The 21,749-nt window shown below is 38.9% G+C and overlaps 1 protein-coding gene across 1 annotated transcript; it reads left to right on the forward strand.

The window, feature by feature from the left end:
* Window positions 1-32: 32 nt before the first annotated feature.
* Window positions 33-19,880, forward strand: snx1a (sorting nexin 1a). Its single transcript, XM_050072680.1, has 15 exons — window positions 33-169; window positions 4,747-5,716; window positions 7,732-7,868; window positions 8,180-8,255; window positions 8,539-8,582; window positions 8,799-8,940; window positions 9,031-9,109; window positions 11,069-11,144; window positions 11,397-11,510; window positions 12,574-12,667; window positions 13,352-13,557; window positions 13,755-13,898; window positions 15,936-16,016; window positions 16,111-16,182; window positions 16,670-19,880. The coding sequence occupies exons 1-15, from the start codon at window positions 38-40 to the stop codon at window positions 16,718-16,720; spliced, it is 2,418 nt and encodes an 805-aa protein (XP_049928637.1). The 5' UTR covers window positions 33-37; the 3' UTR covers window positions 16,721-19,880.
* Window positions 19,881-21,749: the final 1,869 nt, after the last annotated feature.

Below are 21,749 nucleotides of genomic sequence, written 5' to 3' on the forward strand. Positions count from 1 at the left end.
TGTATGTGTGTGTGTGTGTGTTTAAAGAAGATTGAAGATGGCGACCAGCTCGGAGCGCAGTCCTCCTCCGTTCCCCGACTCCGAGGACCAAGATGTGCTGGACACTGAAGAAGTCCGAGGCCGAGACAGCGATGAAGACGACGGGGACGAGGACCTCTTCCTGAGCGCGGTATGTCGTCCTAACGTTGGTTTGACGCTAAGCTAGCTAAGCTAAGCTAACTCTGATTTGGCTAACTGACATTAACTGACTAGTTAGCTAACGTCAGCAAAGAGAGCTAATGAGGCGCTTTAGCAAAAGTTTTGAGAGGGTGTCGACAAACATTCAGCTTATTTTAGCTTTTAGGAAACTGAGATAATAATGTTGACACAACCAACTGTCACGTCGGATGATATTTAACTTACAGCATTTACTCTAAGTTGAATAATCAAAGCAGTTTGGGGGGTTTTGGTGCAGAAAACACACCTACTGTCACAGTTTGTGGCTTTTAAACAGCCTGTTGTGATCTTTGACACTGTTGCAAACGCCCATTTTGGTATTGATTTCTTCCTGAAAAAGTTGCAATGTGGAGAACTGGCTGACTGTGATTTGATCAGGTCGATTAGGACACAAAGCAATCTAATAAAGCTCCTGTTTGCTTAACGATATGCGGATGTTTTCTGTGCACAATATCTCCAACTCCTCCAGGTTAATTTGTACTGAAATCTGAAGGTGTTCCTCTTCCAGATTTTGGGTGTGCAGACTTTTTAGGCCATGCACAGGTAAAGCAAGCCCTAATGTCAGCAGGCTGCAGAGACCGAGGTCTGTGTGGTTTGACACTGACAGTTGACATAATTTGGGAAGTGATTCTCGTATTCAAATGTAAAAGTGAGTGAAATTTCACTCTCTTTCTGAATGAGGATTAAAAAGCTGGCTCGTGCAGTCTCCTGTCATGTGAGTGAGCTCTGGTCACATGGTCAGAACCCGGATGTTTTCCCACAGTCAAAGTTCAGAGGAGAGATTGGAAAGTTGCTGTCTTTGATTTTTTCGAGCGCTGCATGGAAAACATTACTCAGCAGGTTGTGGATGTTGTGTTTAACAGTGTAGCTGAAGTCATGTTTGGAAGTGGACCAGGCAGTGGTTATTAGTGGAGTCACAGTGGCCTCGTGCATTAATAAAGGGACATGTTTTACAGATCAGTGTTGTGCACTCTGGCCTTTACTTGTTTTTTTGTTTTTTTTACATATGCACTTTGTTAAAAATTATTACATATTGTTACTTAATGTGATAATTAGTAAGTACAAGATAAGACTTTCACACTAAACCTAGCTGAGAAGTTTCTTATGTACTGTACTTTACTTGTCAGAGAAGGGAGCCAGCTGGGATGAACCTTATTCAATTCACTTCAGTTTATAAAGCCCAATATCACAAATCACAATTTGCCTCAGAGGGCTTTACAGCATACGACACCCCTCTGTCCCTTGGGCCCTCGCAGCAGATAAGGAAAAACTTAAAAAAAAAAAAAACCTTTATCTGGGGAAAAAATGTTTGAAACCTCAGGAAGAGCAACTGAGGAGGGATCCCTCTTCCAGGACGGACAGACGTGCAATAGATGTTGAGTGCACAGAACAGATCAACATGATAAATTAACAGTGATCCATATGACAAAATGATACATTAAGAGAGACAGAGACAGAGAGATGCACAGTAAACAGTCATGACAATAGCTACAATAACATTAATTTTAGTGATAATATTATTATATTAATAACAGTAATTGTGGTAGCATATGTTGTAAGTATATATTACTATATGATAGCATATGTGACAGTAATCATATGTGTATAATAACAGTAGAAGTATGACTAATAATAATAGCAGTAGTAGGAGGCATCAGGCAGGACCACGGCAGCAGCGTAACCACGACACGCGATCCAGGCGTAGCCACGGTTCAAAGGAACCTGTGAGACAGTGGAGCACAAAGACTCCGGAGAAGAAGCCAAGTTAGTGACATGCAGTTATAAGACATGAATGTTAGCAAGGGAACAAGACCCAACTTTTTTCTTCTTCTTCTTCTTCGTTTTTTTTAATTTATTTATTCATTTATTTTTGTATCTTAACCCTCACTGAAGGACATACTCTTAAAGCTGGCACTAGCAACATGTCCATTTAATGACTGCTTTCCCAAATAATCTATACTAGAGTTGTACCAATACCGATACCAGTATCGGAAATGCCTCCGATACTGCGTAAAATGAGGTATCGGCGAGTACAGCCTATGACCAATCCGATACCACGTAATGCCTCACGTTATTAGGGATACGCACGCTACAAGCAAACGAAACGGAAACACAGCGGAGTTTAAAAAGCATTCTACTGTAGCCTTTAAAATGTCTTTTTTTTACCAAATTGTGTGGCTGCACTTTAACCTGTGTCTTGATCTGTGTCAACACTGGATAATAATAATAAAAAAAGTTTTATGGCATTAATTCTACTATTATGTATTTATTTCTTAATATTTTACATAGAGTTTTAGGAGTTGAGACATACAACAATTCATATCCCATCCATTTTTATTTTACGCGCTGGTATTGGATCGGTACTCGGTATCGGCAGATACCTAAGGTTCAGGGATCGGAATCAGTATCGGGACGGAAAAAGTGGTATCGGTACATCTCTAATCTATACACAACAGTGGTGGCAATATCAGTAACTTGGTACGGTGCTGTTTTAAGCTTAATACATTTTGAAAACGTATCCTTTGATGTTTGAAAGTTAAAAGTTGGAAAAGAAATCCTGAAGTTGAAAAAAGTTTTTTTTTACAGGATCTGGTTAGTGTATGGCTGGGTGATATGACCAAAATCTCACATCACGATATAGGTCATTTCACATCCCGATAACGATACAAATCATGATATAGCACATGTTAATCCAATGAATAAAAAGTTTGCCATAAAAAGTGTAATTTGCATCACAGCGATATAAACGATAGAGAAAAATATGAAACGATAGACATTTTTCTCTTGTCACATGATATATATCGTCATATCGCACAGCCCTAGGTTAGTGCAGTGCGAATAGTTTATTTTTGGCAAAATTGTAAATGAGATATGCAGAAAAAAAGTGAGTGATTTTTAAGATAGACACCTTTGACTGTCACAAGTCTGAAAATCCCACAGTTGTTTCTATTTTTATAGTTTCTGGCTGTTAAATGGTGTGATTTTGGTGATCTTTAAAGTAAACATGCCTTTTCAACCTCTAGTGGGATTTAGGGTTCAGAGGGTATTTAAAATAAATAAAACCACAACCGCACCGGTGCATTAAGAATTATTTGATATGCCTCTCTGGTTTTGCACCACCCTCTTCCCCCTTCTAAGTAATGAATAGTCCCTAAAGATGAACTAAATATTACACCCCTCACTAAAACACAGTACAGATAATTGTGGAAGTTGTGTTTGAACAGTATTATAGTGAAAATACATACATGCAATTTGGATGTAAAGACTATAACTTCATAACAAAGAGTAGGATTATGCTGCAACAATATTTTAAGAAAGCTGTATGGACAGTTTGATTTTTGTTAATGTTTATGGTATGAGGAAACGTCTTAATTCTGCTAGTTTGCTCTGTGTATCAAGCAAACCGGTGTTTCCAATGTTATCTACAGTGAGGGTGGACTAAATGAAACACCTCTCAGTATAACACAAAACAATTAAGCAGCACCACAAACTACTTTCTCAAGAAATGACCAACAACTCTATAAAAGTTTCAACAAAAACTGAATCGTAAAAGTAAAAAACGTTTTATCGCAGGACTGTTGTGTATGTATTAGCATCATCAGCTAGGCATACCTAATACTCTTGCAATTAAGTGTAGGTCTATATAACTGCCTTCTTTATGAGCACTCGTCTGAGAAAGCTATTCCTGAAACATGATCAAATGTTTCAGCATGACATTGCTTTTTCTTCTGTTACAAGACACATACTTTCTCATTTCAAAGATGTGTTTTTGTTATCAGCTACACACCCAGTAGCCTTGAGTTAGATAAAAAAAAAATGTTTTGTTCTTGCATTTTCCACGGAAAGTAGCTCTTCCAAAAGAGTCATCTGGCGGCTCAGTCCAGAATGAAGTTGAAAAATACCATGCAAATGAGGACAAAAGCAAACATCAGGCTGTTCACTCATAAATCCAGAGTGACATTAAACAAGCAGTCACATTCACCACTTACAGTGTCTAGTACAGCTCACACTGAAACTAAATTGTTTCTTGTTTGTTCCCCTTAAATCCATTAAAAGTTGAAGGTATTTATCAACAACCCAAATCACAAATGTGAAGTCGTGTTCTTAGTAATATTGTAGTGATAATACATGTGTTTTGGATGTTAAGAACATTAAAACTGGATACCAGAGACTTGGATTGTGCAACAGATTAATAACATTTTGGGCATTTTGATTTTGTTAAAGTTTACGGTATGAGTAAAATCCCTATGTTAGTCATGGAAAACATATTACACAGTGAGGATAAAGGACTAGCTGATTAATCTTGATGGATTGATATAAAATTGTCAACTATTTAATAATAATCATCTGACAAGCAAACTCAATGGTCCCAGTTTCTCAGATGTGAATATTGCTGCTTTGCTCTATTTAGTGTGACTGCTAATTGAATATCTTTGGATTCGGGATTGTTTGTCGGACAAAAGAAACTTTCAGAAGACATTACAGATAATTTAAATACTCTAAACAAAATCTTTCCTCCCTTATCTGCAGAGCGACCCTCCACTGATCGAAGTGGACACTATACAGCCACCTGCCAGTGATCCCAGTGATGTTACGACAGAGCCTCCCACCGACATCATGGATGCTCCGCTAATCGAGCCCATCAGCAGCCAAACAGAAACCAAACCAGTGAGCGAAGTCGCCAGCGAACCCTCGGATGATTTCGTTGATCTTACAAACAACATAATCGACTCTCCCGATGAGCCAGTCGCAGCTGAAAGTGCCGTTGCAGACGCAGCAAAAGACACAACTCGGCTCCCTCTAGATGAACCCTCTGATGATTTTGAGGATATATTTGGAAGTGAAACTGAAGCGCCACAAGAGGAAGTTCTGGTAGCAGATGTTACCGTCGAAGCAGCAACGGATAAAAATGAAGTGACCAGTGATGTTACAGATCCACCTGCTGATGGGAAAACAGGAAGTGATGAGGAACAGGAAGCAAAAGAAACTTCCACTGATCCAATCCTCGACCTCAGTGATGATACGCCAGCCAGCGACACGCAACAGCCACCACCTGCCAGTGAGAAATTTGTTGACCCTTTGGTTGACCTCCTTAGTGACGCTCCACCCGTCGTTGAAGCCAAAATACCCACCCGGGCAACAGTCGACCTGTTTGAAGATGAGGGAAGCGACTTGTTCACAGAATCTCGGCAGACTAAACCTGCCAAGCAGTCACAGAAAAGCCTCTTCGGTGAACCTGATGAGGATCTGTTCGGTGAGCCGCTGGGTGCCACCGTGAAGAAAACCGTCAGCAAAGAGCAGAAGGACAAACCTGTCACAACCAAAGTTGCTGCTGATGTTAGCAGCACAGGGGGGCCTCTGCTGGAGAGCAGTCCTGCAGAACCCGCTGATATCTTCACTGAGGAAGCTGTCACCACAGTGCCCAGCGTCAAAACTACCAGCACTGTCAACTCCAAGACTAACGGAGTCCACTCTGAAGAGGAGACGGATATATTTGCAGGTGGGTCCACTATTTTTCTTGATATCTTACATTATTGGGATTTTAGGATTTGGTGTTCTAAGGGGAGCATAAGGGTGCTTTCACACCTGCCCTGTTTGGTTCAGTTCATTCGAACTCAAGTTTTTTTGCCCCCTAAGTGCGGTTCATTTGGGCAGGTGTGAACACAGCGATCACACTCAGGTGTGCACCAAGACAACTGGACCGAGACCTTCTTGAAGAGGTGGTCTCGGTCCGGTTACAAACGAACTCTAGTGCGGTTCGTCTGTGGTGAGAACGTGTTCCTTCCTCGACCTGAACCAACTGCAGTCACATGACACATTGTTTGGGTTAAACATGAGCATGTTACAGTCCTGGAGTTGTCCCTCCATTGTGACATTAGAAAGTGTCACATTTATCTTGCAAGTGTACTCTTCTTCAACGTTTTGTTTACTTCCTGGATTTTTCTCACATGGAAATTCTGAGCAGTCAAGAGCAGCTTTCTTATGTTAGTCGTTTTATCTGGTCCGCTTGTAAATGCTGCCGTGAGAACACGAACCAACTCTAGGCAATTATACAACTTTGTAACAAAATTAGTCCCTGATTCAGACCAAAGCAAGACAACTCTAGGTCTGAAAGCAGCCATAGTGACAAAGGGAGTGTTCACATGACGCAAAAAGTCTTTCATTCAGACTCTCAAGTGTTTATCCTCATATTTCAGTTAATTTGAACATGGGAGATCAATTACACTCAAAGTCATGTGTGCTGTTTCTAGGATGAAAACAATTCTTTCTTCCCCTTCACCACTCATATATTGTAGAGTACAAACACAAACATTACTGTCATTATCAGTAACACTGTGAAGAAGTACTTTTCGAGGATTTCAGTGGAATCTGCTGGCTTTTATTAAACGTGTGTGAAGGCCTGAACAACAAACAAGACCTCAGAATGCTAGGTTATGTCCTCTGCAGAGGGTCAGACAAAGAAAATACACCCCTGTCAGGAATTTCCCAACCTTGTTTTTATCTTTCAGTTTACTTTTGTAGAGGATGATAAATTAACATCAAGTTATTCTTCTAAACAGGAACCAGTAGTAGGCGTAGTACTCAGATATTTACAAGCAACATCACAGTGTTGAAATGCTTACTAGAAAAAGTCCTGAATTCAAAGTATCAGCATGAAAATGTACTGAAAGTACCAAAAGTACAAATACTTAGTATGCAGAATGATTTATGTTGTTTTTTTAACTTTTATTTTAAGTAAAACAAACACTCAAAAAAAGTTTATTTTCAATAAGGGACTTATTGGAAGTAAAAACATAACCAGAACCAGCCATAATTTAAAAGCACCAGATGGTCATATTATGGCCTTTCAGTTTGCATTGTATTTTCCAGTGTTTATTTTTTGGAGGTATGTTTGCCGTTATTAGATAGTGGACTGTAGAAAGCTTTCAGGAAATGAGAATAGACAGACGGAGAATGACAAACAGCAAAGGTTCATGATGAGATTTAAACCAGGCATTTATTTTATGGTCAGTGTCTGAAACAGCCCATTTGTTTGTGTTTTTAATAGAACGCTTCACAGATTTAGCATTGCATTTTTATAACATTGTTGAGTTCACGATGGAGAGTTTTTATATTATTTTTTTAATTGTTGTTTTCAGTTCAGTTTAGTTTCAGTTAGTTTCCAGAGAGGGTTTGCCTATTTCAGTTTAGTTCATATTGTTTAAAAATCTTACATTTTAAGTTTCAGTATTAGTCAGTAGTTCTCTCCAACACCTGCAATCCAACTTCCTTATAAAGTTCCCCTCTAACTGTCCCATAAATTAGGCATGTCAGTTTACAGGTACTGGTCCACATGATTACTTGTGTTAAACTGTAAGCAGAAAAGACAAACTGTAGGTGTTCAAAGTCCATATCAGTGTATTCAGTTGCATATTTATTTGTGGCCAGGATTTTAAGTAAATAATGGTCATCTGTCTACACATTTGCATTCAGCATGTAATGACCTCAGTCTGGTTTCCTTTTTCTCTCTAACAGAAGCCACAGTGGAGCTTTCCCTCGACAGTCCACGGGATGAGAGAAAGAAAGATGCGACGGCCAAACCGTCTGCGTCCGCCCCCTCTCTGTCAGCAGCTGCCAGCATGGCCAAGCCACAGTCTGCTGCCCTGGAGGAGGTACACACACGCATATCTAATCCCAGAGCGAAATTCCCAGTGTGACTGCCACCAAGTAATGACTGAAAACTGTTCAAGTTCAGAGATTTGTTTCTGAACTTCAATAGTTTATCAGAATTTTAAGAAGAGTCAGTTGTTGAATTCACATTTTTTCAGAACAAAAGTTTCAAAATTACTAAAACAGTTAAGGTTTCCCACCAAAAAAAAAAAAACAATTCTGCTGAAAGAAAATTAAGTTGACTGTTTAATAGAAGTGCTTGGTGACAGCAGATTGCTGCGACTGGCTGTGATTCATTTTCTGTTTGTTTCAGTTGGAAGAAGAGGAAGAAGAAGAGCAGGACGACAAATTTGAGATCTTCGTCTCTGTTAAAGACCCTGAAAAAATAGGTGGGATATATATTGTGTTATTCTCTTCTGAATAAAGAATATATTTTGGCATATATAGGTCACTGTAATAAACTGGTTTGTGCATTGTAAACATAAAGCAAGCAAAGTTTACTCTGAGGTACTTGAGTCTTTGATTTGATCATTTTAAACTTGTGAATAAGGCACAGGAAACCAGAAGAGAAAGTAGTGACCGTTCAGCATAAATCAACTCACATGCAGCTTTATCCTTGAGTTATATTCCTTAAGTCTTTTTTGTACTGACTTTAATTGTTGTTTTCTTTAGGGGACGGGATGAATGCTTACATGGCCTACAAAGTAACCACACAGGTAAATACTTGTCGATATACTAAAGCTGGTCATCTTTAATCCAGAGGACGTTAGCACAGTTACTCATCAGATGTGTTGTAACTATGTGCCAAGAGAGGAAATGCTGGTCAGCATATTGTAAGAGGAACGCCCAAGCAGTGGTCTTAAGTCAAACCTAGATTACATCAGAATCTAATAGTAGTAATTCACCAAATTTCACCAATATTAATATTTCAGAGCCAACTGCCCATGTTCCGCAATAAGGTATGTACAGTGAGGCGACGCTTCAGCGACTTCCTCGGCCTCTATGAGAAGCTGTCTGAAAAACATGGACCAAATGGATACATCGTGCCTCCACCACCAGAGAAGAGCATCCTGGGTAGGCTGATTTGGCTTTACTGTTTCCTCTGATACTCTAAATTTAAATCTAATCTCCATCAGCTGTAAGAAGGGGTTCTGTCTCACACAGGTATGACAAAGGTGAAGGTGGGAAAGGAAGATTCTTCTTCTGCAGACTTTGTTGAGAGAAGAAGAGGTGCTTTGGAGAGGTAAGAGAGAAGGAATGAAATTAAAGCTGTGTCAGAACAATTCAGTTACAAAACCGTAAGCCCCATTTTTGCAGCCTTGCCCCCTTGCCATGCTGTATAGGTACACGTACGGTAGTGGTAGTAACAGCACTGAAACGGTGTCTGTATAAACAGGACAGTTAGCGACACAGGTTTGACGTTTGGACAACATATGCGTGCGATCCGCCACGAGAGATTTAAAAAATACCTGTTAATAATCAATAAGGAAGAACAGCGACCATAAATGTCCGCATATTGGTAGAACAATGAGGTCCCAGGAGCTCCTTACCCTCTGAGCAGTAACAAGATCAGTCGCCATATAACGGGGATGGTAAATGATTTCTATTGACACATTAGTGATTACACAGCGCTGTCGAAGCATGTTTTATGTCACACTAGAGGCAGACACATATGTGTTAAGTAACACGCCAGTCACACCTCTTTTGATTCCGCAAAGGCACAATGCAGTGTATAATCACACATTCGAGCGGAGTGAAGCAGCTGTTGTTTGGTTCTGTGTTAAAATGCAAAGGAGGCATAAAGAAGGGACTTTGTGCGGCCATACAGCGTAATCTCTGTGTACAAAGGGTTGTGGTGTTTTTGGCTTTTGTAGTCTGACTCGTCGGATGTAGACTGAGGCTGTGAGCCTGAGATTGGCCGGCTTATTAGGTCAGCATTCTCCCTACCTTCTGCTATCTGTGTGTTACTGCTTTTTAAATCCCCTTCACCATGGCAAACAACAACAACCTCCAAGCTTACAGCCTACGCACTGAAAATGCCAAGTTTTGACAAAGATTTGGATTGTGCAATAAGACCTGCTTTGTTCTCAGAAATTCTCTCAGGGGACTGTCATGCCCGCTGTTTCTGACACAGCCAGTTGGAGTTGATTTGCCATATCTTTTTACCCTGGCAGTGGCATGTGCAACCGATGCTGACTTCACCAATGTACTGATCCATTTCACTTTACATGAGCTTCTGTGATATCATAACAAAGTTCAGTCAGGAACACTTAAGTCAAAGAAAACTTTATTTCCATTTGCAGCGTTAAATTTGGCGGTATGGCTCTGTTCTGGGGCCCCTCTGCCTTTCCTAGGCCTACATAGAAAGCCTCTTCCACACACCTACATGGAAAGCCTGAGGCAGGGAGAGCAGCAGCAAAGACCCCCTGGGAACAGAACAGAGCAGCATCAATGACAAACAGAAATGACATTGATAAGTCAGACACAGCATGAAAAGGAGGAGCTGGGGTGGAGGCGGGTTGCAAAGCAGCTTGCAGAGGAAGCAGCAACAGTAGGCAGGACAGAGCAGTTTAAATAGGACGCCCTGAATGTGATTCACCAACTGGTTGCATAGAAGGGAATCATATGATCTATCAGCTGACTCCCTTCCATCAATCAGCTGCTCCATCAGTTGATTGGGCTGTTTGAGATCAGCTGATGTAGCTGGGATGTGAGCTGAGCTTGGCAGCGTGTCCTGCCTGAACTAACGCTATGCTCAGTTTCTGCAAGAGCCACTTATACTAGCTCCAGTGAGCTCCTCTAGAGCCAAAAAATGGTCAAATTTCACCTTTAGGGCAACAATAATCAAATTATGTTTGTCTTTTTTAGCACTAGAAGTTGAATGACATAATTGACAAATATCTGATACTGAGAGCCATTTTAGTGACAGTGCTCGACTCCCCACATGCAAATGTTCCAATACCACTTCCCCTCTGAAACTATTTTGCAAGTGCCCTGCTGCTGCATCCTGGGACACCCAAGACAATTGTTATTAATTTAAAGAATTCAAACAAGCCAGAGCAGTTTTTACCCTACAGCAGAATTATAACATGTGCTTTCTGATCTTTCCGTAGCACTGACAAAACACTGTGGAGATAGGTCTGAAATTGCCCTACTCATAGAAAACATGAAACTGAGGCGCTTTTTTTACTCCCATTTGCAGGTATCTCCAGAGAGTGGTAAATCACCCATCGCTGATCCAGGATCCAGATGTCAGAGAGTTCCTGGAGAGAGAGGAAGTAAGCTGAAATTGAGTTTGGAGACAAACATGTTCTGTGATGTAGCATGTGATAATTTTCTGATAAAATAATCTTTATGGCATCTAGAAATTATGTGTCTAAATTGAGAGAACAAGTCTAAGAGGGATGTATTATTCCTCTGCCATTTCCTTCTGCTTGATCCCTTTGTGTATCTCAAGTTTTTGTATATTTTTAAGTGCAGTCTGGTTGGTGTTTGTATTGTAATAAATGTGTGTGTGTGTGTTTCTTCAGTTGCCCAGAGCAGTGAGCACCCAGGCTCTGAGCGGCGCCGGCTTTCTGAAGATGATCAACAAAGCAACAGATGCTGTCAGTAAAATGACCATCAAGATGAATGAGTCAGACGTGGTGAGTTCAGCTGTAAACAGACACTCTCGCTGCATCAGGGCTTCTTCAGAATGGAAACCGTTGAGAGCAGCAGATCATTTTTGTTATGAGGAAATCTGCGTTTTCCAGTAAAAAGCAGAACATTTCAAGCTCAGTCAAAGGCCGCCAGTATGGTCGGGTTGAAGCACTGAAAGGCACAGTGCCAAAACATTAGGGGGGGTTCACAGTGGCCTGACATTTGTCAGAACATTAGACTGTTGACTTGTTTGAGTTTCATGATTCATCTGAATTTATTCAAAAGAGAATTTACACATTTTTTCTTTTGTTATGACAGTTTTTATAATAAGCTTAAATGATCAGACAGCCAGAACTTATCAAACACATTTTCTAGAGTTATCTGGTGGTTTTGAATAAATATTTTTGTGTCTAGTGCTTTTTTGTGTTTGCTGTGGTTCAAGGTAACATTTGGCATATTTATTAGATGGCACCATAGTTCACTAAATGCTGTAGATGAGGCAGCCAGTCCCTTTGATCAAAGACTTTGTTTGTGAAGAGCTGTTTTATAAAGACACTGACACTGAGTTCCTCTTCATCTGAGCTTAAAGTACCACACACATGCATTTATAGAGCTTATTCAGATATTCAAAGGAGACTTTATTCCAGCTGAATACATACAAAAAAAGATAAGTGCATTAAACTGCACTGGACTGGAGTGTTTTAAGCTCAACGCTTTTCTCTGAAAGTACCAAAGAGTCACAATGTGCATACATGTATGATCAGGGTCAGGGTTCTTGTGTAATTCTGGAATGTCTGGGAAAGTATTTAAGCTGAATCAGATTCTCGTGACTCACTTGTATACAAAAATTCTAATAATTTCACTTTAATAACCACAGCAAGGTTGAAAAAATCTAGATCTATCTGTCTGTCTGTCTGTCTGTCTGTCTGTTGTCTTCAAACACTTGTTTGATGTATCCTTAGTAACATGGCTTTGCAATATTATTGAGCTCAGCCTTTACTGTTGTAACAGTTGTCCTTGATAGTTAAGCTGTACTGACTCTAACTCTCTAACTCTGTTTTGCTGCAGTGGTTTGAGGAGAAGCTGCAGGAGGTGGAGTCTGCAGACCAGCAGTTCAGGAAGCTCCACGCGCTGGTGGAATCTCTGGTCGTCCACAGGAAAGGTTAGTCGTCTCCCTACCAACCAGTAAAAGATCTGCCTTCCATTAGTGTCGTAATTATGTTTGAGCCTGATTTTGAGCCGTGGAGGAGGATCATTCTGACACCAAGTTCTCATGGTGACAGAGCTGGGCGATGTAACGACTATGTACGATATATCTATATATTTTCAAGCAAGATATAGATTTAGACTTTTTTCCAATAGTGCTTGTGACATCTCAAATGTGGCTTTGACTTGTAGCTGAACATGTTGTCCATTTCATAGAAAATACCGAGATATATAATTTGAATCGTCCCTCAGCCTGAAAATACAGAGATGTGAATTTTTGCTCATATCGCCCAACCCTATGGTGACATTCACAATGAGATCCAGTGTCCTTCACCATGACATGAGCTGGTATCAGAAACTGGACAGTATGGAAATATTTCAGAGGTTCAGTGAACAAATTTTGACCGGATATTAGCAAGTTGACTTTGTGTATTATTTGGCAGTTGATGCTTTTAGGTCTCCTCAGTATGAAAGTATGAAACCAACTCTCACTAAAGCCTAATGGAAACACTTTTTTTTTTTAATATAACCATCTCTTTACTTCTTCACAAAGTGTTATTTTTCATCACTTGTTTCTCTGTTGTTTCTGAGTGTAAAACATCTGTTTCAAATTAATGTTTGGCTCTCTCTTCCCCTCCAGAGCTGTCGTTAAACACGGCCAGCTTTGCCAAAAGCACGGCCATGCTGGGCAGCGCAGAGGACAACACCGCTCTGTCCCGAGCTCTCTCTCAGCTGGCCGAGGTGGAGGACAAGATGGAGCAGCTGCACCAAGAACAGGCTGCGAACGACACCTTCGGCTTTGCAGAACTGATCGCAGATTACATCCGCCTGCTCGGAGCCGTGAGGGTACTGAGAAAATCAGTTCTAATGATATCTGGACATCTTAAGAAGCAATGAATCCTTAAATAGTTTAAAAATGACCCACAGTAATAAAAGTAACAGAAGCACTTTCACTTGTGCTGGATAAGATCCTCAGCTTCATGGCAAAAGTAAATAGCTAAATATGAACATGAAATGATCCTCTGTGTGTGTGTGACCTGCAGGGGTCGTTTGATCACCGGATGAAGGCGTGGCAGCGCTGGCAGGATGCTCAGACTGTGCTGCAGAAGAAAAGGGAGACTGAGGCCAAACTGCTGTGGGCCAACAAGCCCGACAAACTGCAGCTGGCCAAAGAGGAGATCGCTGAGGTACGACACAGGCCAAAGTCAACACAGTGAAAATAACTCATGTGCTGGAGTTTGATGTGTGTTTTCTTTCTTCCAAGATTGAGAACAATGTTTGAGTCATGAATAATGAGCCTCTTGAAAAGCCTTCATATTGTTCCTGTATCATTGTGTTCGTCTGATCAGAAACAGGAAGCACGATCAAACAAATGGAGTTAAACTTGATTTTAATCACTTCAGTATTTTTCTATTAACTTAGTTTTTTTCTGGATAAAGCAAAGCAAATAAATTAGATTTTACATTCTATTTTGCTGTGCTAAAGCAACATTCTTTTTGTCTCGGCAAGAAAGTCCTTTAGTATTGAATACTTAAGTTTTTTCTGTTATGCTAAAGCGCCTTAATCTGTCTGACAAGGCTGCTTTTAACCATCAATATTTACAGATAAATACATCACCATAACCAAACATTACACCTGAAAGAAAAATTGTAACATTTACTCCTGTTTATATCAAACAGTGCTGCGGTTGTTACTCAAAATAGTAATGTTTCACACATTACCGGTCTCGTTTCTTTTAAAAATGAGTAATGCATTACTTTATTTGATTATTCCTTCTGGAAAGTAATTTGTAACACTACTTATTGCATTACTATAACTGCCTCAAAAATGAAACTATCTCAACACATAAAAGAGGTCGCCCTTATAACAGAAAACTCAGATTTGCTACTCAAAAATATTTAAATTTTTTGCCAGGATTGTAAAATAAGAAAAATGATTTTGTATTAACTCAAGTTTCCCAGAAATGTTTTTAATCACATTTAAGAAAGCTGCTTTAGATAGTGATCACACTGTGCTGTTTTGTTGGCTTTACTCCTCATGTTTGTGTCTGTGCTTGTATATTTTTAGGCGGTAATTTCTGTAAAGGTTATTCTACGTAATCCTCCCTAGATTAATGAGAAACTTAACGTAATGTAAATAGACGAAAAGCCCCTCAAAGGTTTTTTTAAATGTGATTTTTAATGGTACAATCACTGATAAAAGAATTTTTCCCCCTATTTTAGCAAACTGTATTTATTTTTCCTTTTTACTGACATTCTGTTCAGGTCCGACCCACCTGTACTATACTCATGATATATGGAGGAGTTTGTGGGGCTGCAGAGTTAGTTAATGCTAATATGGGTCTCCACCTCTTACAAATATTATTTGCCTTAAAATAATACATCACTAGGTCTAATCAAACACTGGCCTTCCTCACACAATTACATGATGACAGTCTTAAAAAAAAACGTGTTTAAGTGGGATATAAACTGCATTTAACGAGCCAAAACAAACTCAGTCATGTCACTCGCTCACAAAACCACAGCTTTGTAGCAGATTAGTCCAGCAGCTTATTTTACATGTTTATCACTAAAGCAGTGGTTACACCTCATGAGAAGGAGATCATCAAATTGTTTGTCAGGCAAACTGTTCCTCCTCTGAGTCAGCACAAGACTGTCCAGGCTGAAGAGCCTCTGAACGGGTGTTCTGGACAGCAACGTTGTTTCTGGCACATTTCATGATTTTTCTCTAATTGTCCATTATGCAGATAATTGAACCTGTGGATTCCAAGAAACAGCGTTATTGTTTGATCCGTAACTGTAATGTGATTATTGAGATGACAACAGTAACTTGCTACATCAGTGTGTTACTGACAGATGTAATGTGATTACAGTAATGCGCAACAGTAACGAATGGATTGTAAAAATAAAAGAAAAAAAATATTCACAGTTAGTCACATTTTTGGACTTTCAAAGTAAAGTTTGTGAGACATTAATTTGAGACGGTGAATCAGAAGTTCAGTAATTTTCATCTGATGTTCTTTGTGTGACATATGAGATACTTGAACACCATTTTATCTCAATATCATAACTCTGATTTAAGAAAATACATTTTAGAGTTCCATTACTGACTTTCTCTGTTTCTATTTTTTTAGCGTTGCTTATATTTCTTTTCTTTTAATATCCTGACATGAATGTGCCTCTGAACTACTGGACTTTAAATGTTTCCTCTCTTCTTGTCACCAGTGGGAGGCCAAAGTGACGCAGTACGAGAGAGACTTTGAAAGAGTTTCTGCAACTGTGCGCAAGGAAGTCATCCGCTTTGAGGTGCTGATCCATCGTTTCATTGCATAAGTTACAGCACAGCTGAAAATGTTACTTATTACTAATTAATGTTTTTATTCTTAATTTAATCAAACAGAAAGAAAAAGCCAAGAACTGTAAAAGAGAGATAATTAACTACTTGGAGTGTCTGCTTCAGTCTCAGCAGCAGGTGGGTGTCGACAGTGTCTCCTGTCGAACATCAATGTTTAACATTTCTATAATCAAATATTCGTCTTGTAAAACCAGTCAGTGTATGTATGTATGTGACTCTGATCTCACAAAATCATTTCCTATGTGTATTTAAAGGGTTTGAAGTTGGTGATCTTATTTAGAAAGACTTCATCAGTGCAGCATTGCAATAAGTGTGAATTATAATTTATTCAAATGAAAAGTAACAAATGGAAAAGAGTGTAAATATAAAGCATAGATATGGTGATGTGCAGTATTCCTGGGACCATTGAAGGATGATTTTTAGGTGGAATATTTTAGGAAAAGAAAAAAAAACCAAGCTAACAAGCGAGGTATCAATGATTTGGTTTCTTTTTACATGATGTCAGGAAAAGGAAATATTGTAGCGCATCTGTTATAGATCCTAAATATTAACCACTTCTTGTCTGTTAATGATAAATGACATTGTTGTCTCTGTTTTTCCGCAGCTCATAAAGTACTGGGAGGCTTTCTTACCAGAAGCAAAAGCAATCGCCTAATCCTCGAGCACCAGCCTTTTGGATGACAGAACAGGCTGCCTTCTTCTTATACACTTTACCTCTTGCCTTTAAACCAAGGAAAATGCGCGCATTGTAAAGGGAGATACAATCAACCTGTTTTTTTAATCACCTTTAACATATAGCTCTGTACTCTATTGTATTAATAATTGTATATTTTCATTTAACCTTCCACAAATATTTTCTTATTAGATGAAAAGAGTTTGCATATACAAAAGATATGGACACACGAAAAGAGAATAGATGAATGATTCCATTGATTTCCACAAGAGAAGGGAAATGAAGCGAGTTGTCGCTCTCAGGATTTTCTCCCTCGTGTGATCAGGAGCTCCTTCACATCAGCAGTGGTTAATTGTTTACAGCGCGGCTGCTCTCTCATCAAATATTTCTGGGGACCCAGATGAAGAAAGTGGCCAAGAGTCTCAGTCTATTTCTTCTTTTTAATGACTCAAAGGGATAAAAAAAAAAATACAGTTAAATAACATTTATGAGCACTTCCACCAGGTGGATAAAGTACTTAAGTACCAGCCATGTTTTTTTGTTTTGTTTTTCTTTCAGATTTAAAATACTGTTGATGCTGAGGGGGGGGTGCAGGGTGTTGAGAGGCATTAGATTAGCGGCGTCTACAGCTGTGGTCAAGGGTTGCATTGTAGGTCAAAGCTTGTGAGTTAAATATTTTAGATTTCAATCATAGTGCAAACTTTACTCTTATAACTACACATGTCTGTGCCTTTTAAGTCAGAATGGTGTTTTTGGTGTAACGTAGGTTTGGGAGAAAGTTGTACACAGTTGTGGGCAGCGCAGAGGCTCGTTAACAGTTACTTCCACAACAGCCATAATGATATAATGCTGTCAATGCTGAGGTTACAGAACAATTCTGCTGTCATCATGTTTAGAGGAATACTTCACCACCCAAATGACCATCTGTAAACTTGCCCTGTGTTATGTTAACTGTGTTAGGGACACTTTGTCTCTGATGAACGAAGAATCCAACAACAGAAAAAGTTTTTGATGAATTGAGGTGTTAGGCCCTGATCACACAGAAAGCGTTTTTGCAGCTGGAGGCGGCTTTTTGTAATTGTTTTTAATGAGAGTGAATCTTTTTGCTTGCGGCTTTTGCCTTGCTACACACCTTGTGTTTCTGCGCTCTTGGCACCTGTCGTTTTTGCCAGAGCGATCGGAACTCAAGTTAAAAAAAACGTCATCTCTTTCTTTCGTCATCTTTTTCCCCATTGTCCAATCAGATTATTTTAGAGGCGGGCCATCTGTGGTGGTCATGACAACAAGTTTACAGTGAGTAAACAATGGAGGAGAAACTGGTGGTAGTGGCTTTGAAGAAAGCAACGATACGTTTCACTTTAAGTTCAGTTTCCCGTCGTAAAGAGCTGTTTGAGAAGTACTGGGCAAACTGGATAAATGAGACTTGCAAGAGTTGTTTTTACGGATATTTTGATATTAGATATTAAATATTTCTTCAAAGTCAACGTCATGCAGGGTAAGTGATAAATATTCAGTTGGTCATTGGGGAGGTGAAGTATTCCTTTAAGCCCATTTACTACAAATTAAGTGTTTTTCCTCTATATTCTTGCTTCTAACTGCAAAGATTTTTGTTTTGTTGTTTTCCAACTTCTCCAGACAGTCTTTGCATTGCATTAAAATCAGCCTGCACATACTCGTAGCAGGTAATCTTCACAGTGAACATCACGTCTGAGTCTGTTTATGTCAAAGTTGTTGCGTCATTGTTGTGGGGGATTGCTACAGTAAGTGTCATATGTTGACACTTTTTTAAGGCATTACCCAGCAACAGTGATTGACTTTGAGGAAAGCACAGTAAACGCTGACGTGTCCGCTGTGAGGATTAGCTTTCTCAAGCAAGTTTCAAGTCTCTGCAAGTGAACTTTGATGCTGCAGTAGTGAAATGAACACACACAGAGAAACCAAAGGCTGCCTGGAGGGGAGATATGGTTGGCTGTAGTATTAGGGCTGAAGCTAACAATTATTTTTATTTTCCGTTATTCTTTCAGTTATTTTGGTGACCTCTTGAAATAGTTTTACCTGACTAGCAGATTTTTTTTGTTTGTTTTTTTTAAAGGTACCCTGTGGAGTTTTTGATCAGTGATAGTGTAACAGAACCGGTGTTTTTTCAGTTTGGTCCCAATTTTTGTTGGTATCTCACAGTGGTGACGCAAAACGCAGTCCTGCTGATGGCTTTCTGCTTTTCTACTGATCAACACTTGGTGGCAGTGACATGCCAAGAAACAGCAATGTGCCAACAAAGACAAGAAATAAGAATTAGACTGCTAGGTAGTAAACAAGGATACAAGCAATATACATTTCAGATTCTTCCAAAAAATTGTTTTACAACATGCATTCAACACATTTGTTAGACCTCTAAGATATACAGTCTACTAATCGGTGAATGTAAACAGTACTTTGTTACCAAAAAAAATCACAGGGTACCTTTTATTTTCTGATGATAAAAATCTTTAAAAAGAAGCAAATCGTGACATTTGATGAAGTGGAAGCAGTTGGGCAGTTTTTGCATGATATTGTGAGTGATTATCAGATTTACCTGTCTCTGGAACAGTTAATGATTTCATGATATAATACTGTGTGTGATTTCTAGTAAATGGGCAACAACATGCAAAAAAGAGACTGTTGTTACTGACTCGTAGACATGAGGTTAATGTCAAATACTAAAAGTACTGATGTCATATTGAACCTAATGCTTCCCTGAAGCCTCAGTCTGCAGTTTGACAAGTTTAGTTTTAACATCAAACAGTTGAAAACCTGTGTCACATGTGGCACTGCTACCATCGTTCAACTACAGCTTTAATTTCACGTTTGCACAAACTTAAAATTAAGCCGCATAGTGACGAGTTTCACTGTATCATTTGTTGTCATCTCTTGACTTGCAGGCATTTCTTTGCACAGTTTTTTTTTCCTTTTTTGACAATTAGATGCACGCTTGTTTTCAACTGTTGTTTGACAGCACTCAAATAAAACTGGTTGTTAGTGTGGCCTAAAACTGTATGTCATCACTTGTCAATGTGCAGAGCAACGTCAGCACTGTGTCATAAAAATTTCTTTTAAAATAAATCAATAAAAGTTGCACTGTTTACACTTGGAATTTGATTAAGAATGTCAGACTTCAGTGTCTTATTTCTCGATGTGGGTTTTTTTCATTTAGCACCTTTTGTGTTGAATTATATCAATAGTCAGATAACAAAACATGTCATAGCAAACTGTGCCAGAAACTGAGAATAAAGTAAACTTTACATTGATGGAAGAAAAGTAGCATAATACATGTCATAGTATAGTATGGCCTCAACATGGTACAAAAAACATCATAGTATAGTATGGCGTCAAAACGGCATAAAAACGTCATAGTATAGTATGGCATCAAAATGGCCTAGAAAACGTCATAGTATAGTATGGCGTCAAAATGGTGTAAAAATCATCATAGTATAGTATGGCATCAAAATGGTGTAAAAAACGTCATAGTATAGTATGGCATGAAAAACGTCAGTATAGTATGGCATCAAAACTGCATAAAAAACGTCACAGTATAGTATGGCATCAAAATGGTGTAGAAAACCACATCATAGTATAGTATGGCATCAAAATGGCATGAAAAACGTCATAGTGTAATATGGCCTAAAAATGGCATAAAAAAACCTTATACTATAGGATGGCATCAAAACAGCTTCAGAAACGTCATAGTATAGTATGGCATCAAAATGGCATAAAAATCGTCATAGTATAGTATGGCATCAAAATGGCACAAAAAACGTCATAGTATAGTATGGCATGAAAAACGGCATAAAAAACGTCATAGTATAGTATGGCGTCAAAAAGACATAAAAAACGTCATAGTATAGTATGGCTTAACAATGGTGTAAAAATCGTCATAGTATAGTATGGCGTAAAAATGGTGTAAAAATCACGTCATAGTATAGTATGGCATCAAAATGGCCTGAAAAACGTCATAGTATAGTAAGGCCTCAAAATGGCAAAAAAAAAGGCCTTCTATATTATGGCATCAAAATGGTGCACAAAACGTCATAGTATAGTATGGCATCAAAATGGTGTAAAAAACAACGTCATAGTATAGTAAGGCATCAAAACGGCATAAGAAACGTCATAGTATAGTATGGCATCAAAATGGCCTAAATAACGTCATAGTATAGTATGGCATCAAAACGGCACAAAAAACGTCATAGTATAGTATGGCATCAAAAGGGTACAAAAAACGTCGTAGTATAGTATGGCGTCAAAAAGACATAAAAAACGTCATAGTATAGTATGGCGTCAAAATGGTGTAAAAAACGTCATAGTATGGTATGGCGTCAAAATGGTGTAAAAAACGACATAGTATAGTATGGCATCAAAATGGTGTAAAAAACGTCATAGTATAGTATGGCATCAAAACGGCACAAAAAACGTCATAGTATAGTATGGCATCAAAATGGTGCACAAAACGTCATAGTATAGTATGGCATCAAAATGGTGTAAAAAAAAACGTCATAGTGTAGTATGGCATCAAAATGATGTGAAAACCGTCATAGTATAGTATGGCATCAAAGTGGTGTAAAAAACGTCATAGTATAGTATGGCATCAAAATGGCCTAAAAAACGTCATAGTATAGTATGCATCAAAATGGCCTAAAAAACGTCATAGTATAGTATGGCATCAAAATGGTGTAAAAATCATGTCATAGTATAGTATGGCGTAAAAATGGTGTAAAAATCACGTCATAGTATAAGTATGGCGTAAAAATGGTATAAAAAACGTCATAGTATAATATGGCGTCAAAACGGCATAAAAAACATCATAGGATAGTATGGCGTCAAAATGGTGAAAAAATCACGTCATAGTATAGTATGGCATCAAAATGGCCTGAAAAACATCGTAGTATAGTAAGGCCCAAAATGGCCTGAAAAACATCGTAGTATAGTAAGGCCTCAAAATGGCACAAAAAACGTCATAGTATAGTATGGCATCAAAATG

The sequence above is a fragment of the Epinephelus moara genome, chromosome 20, assembly GCF_006386435.1.
Source record: "Epinephelus moara isolate mb chromosome 20, YSFRI_EMoa_1.0, whole genome shotgun sequence".
In the NCBI taxonomy this organism is placed as follows: domain Eukaryota; kingdom Metazoa; phylum Chordata; class Actinopteri; order Perciformes; family Serranidae; genus Epinephelus; species Epinephelus moara.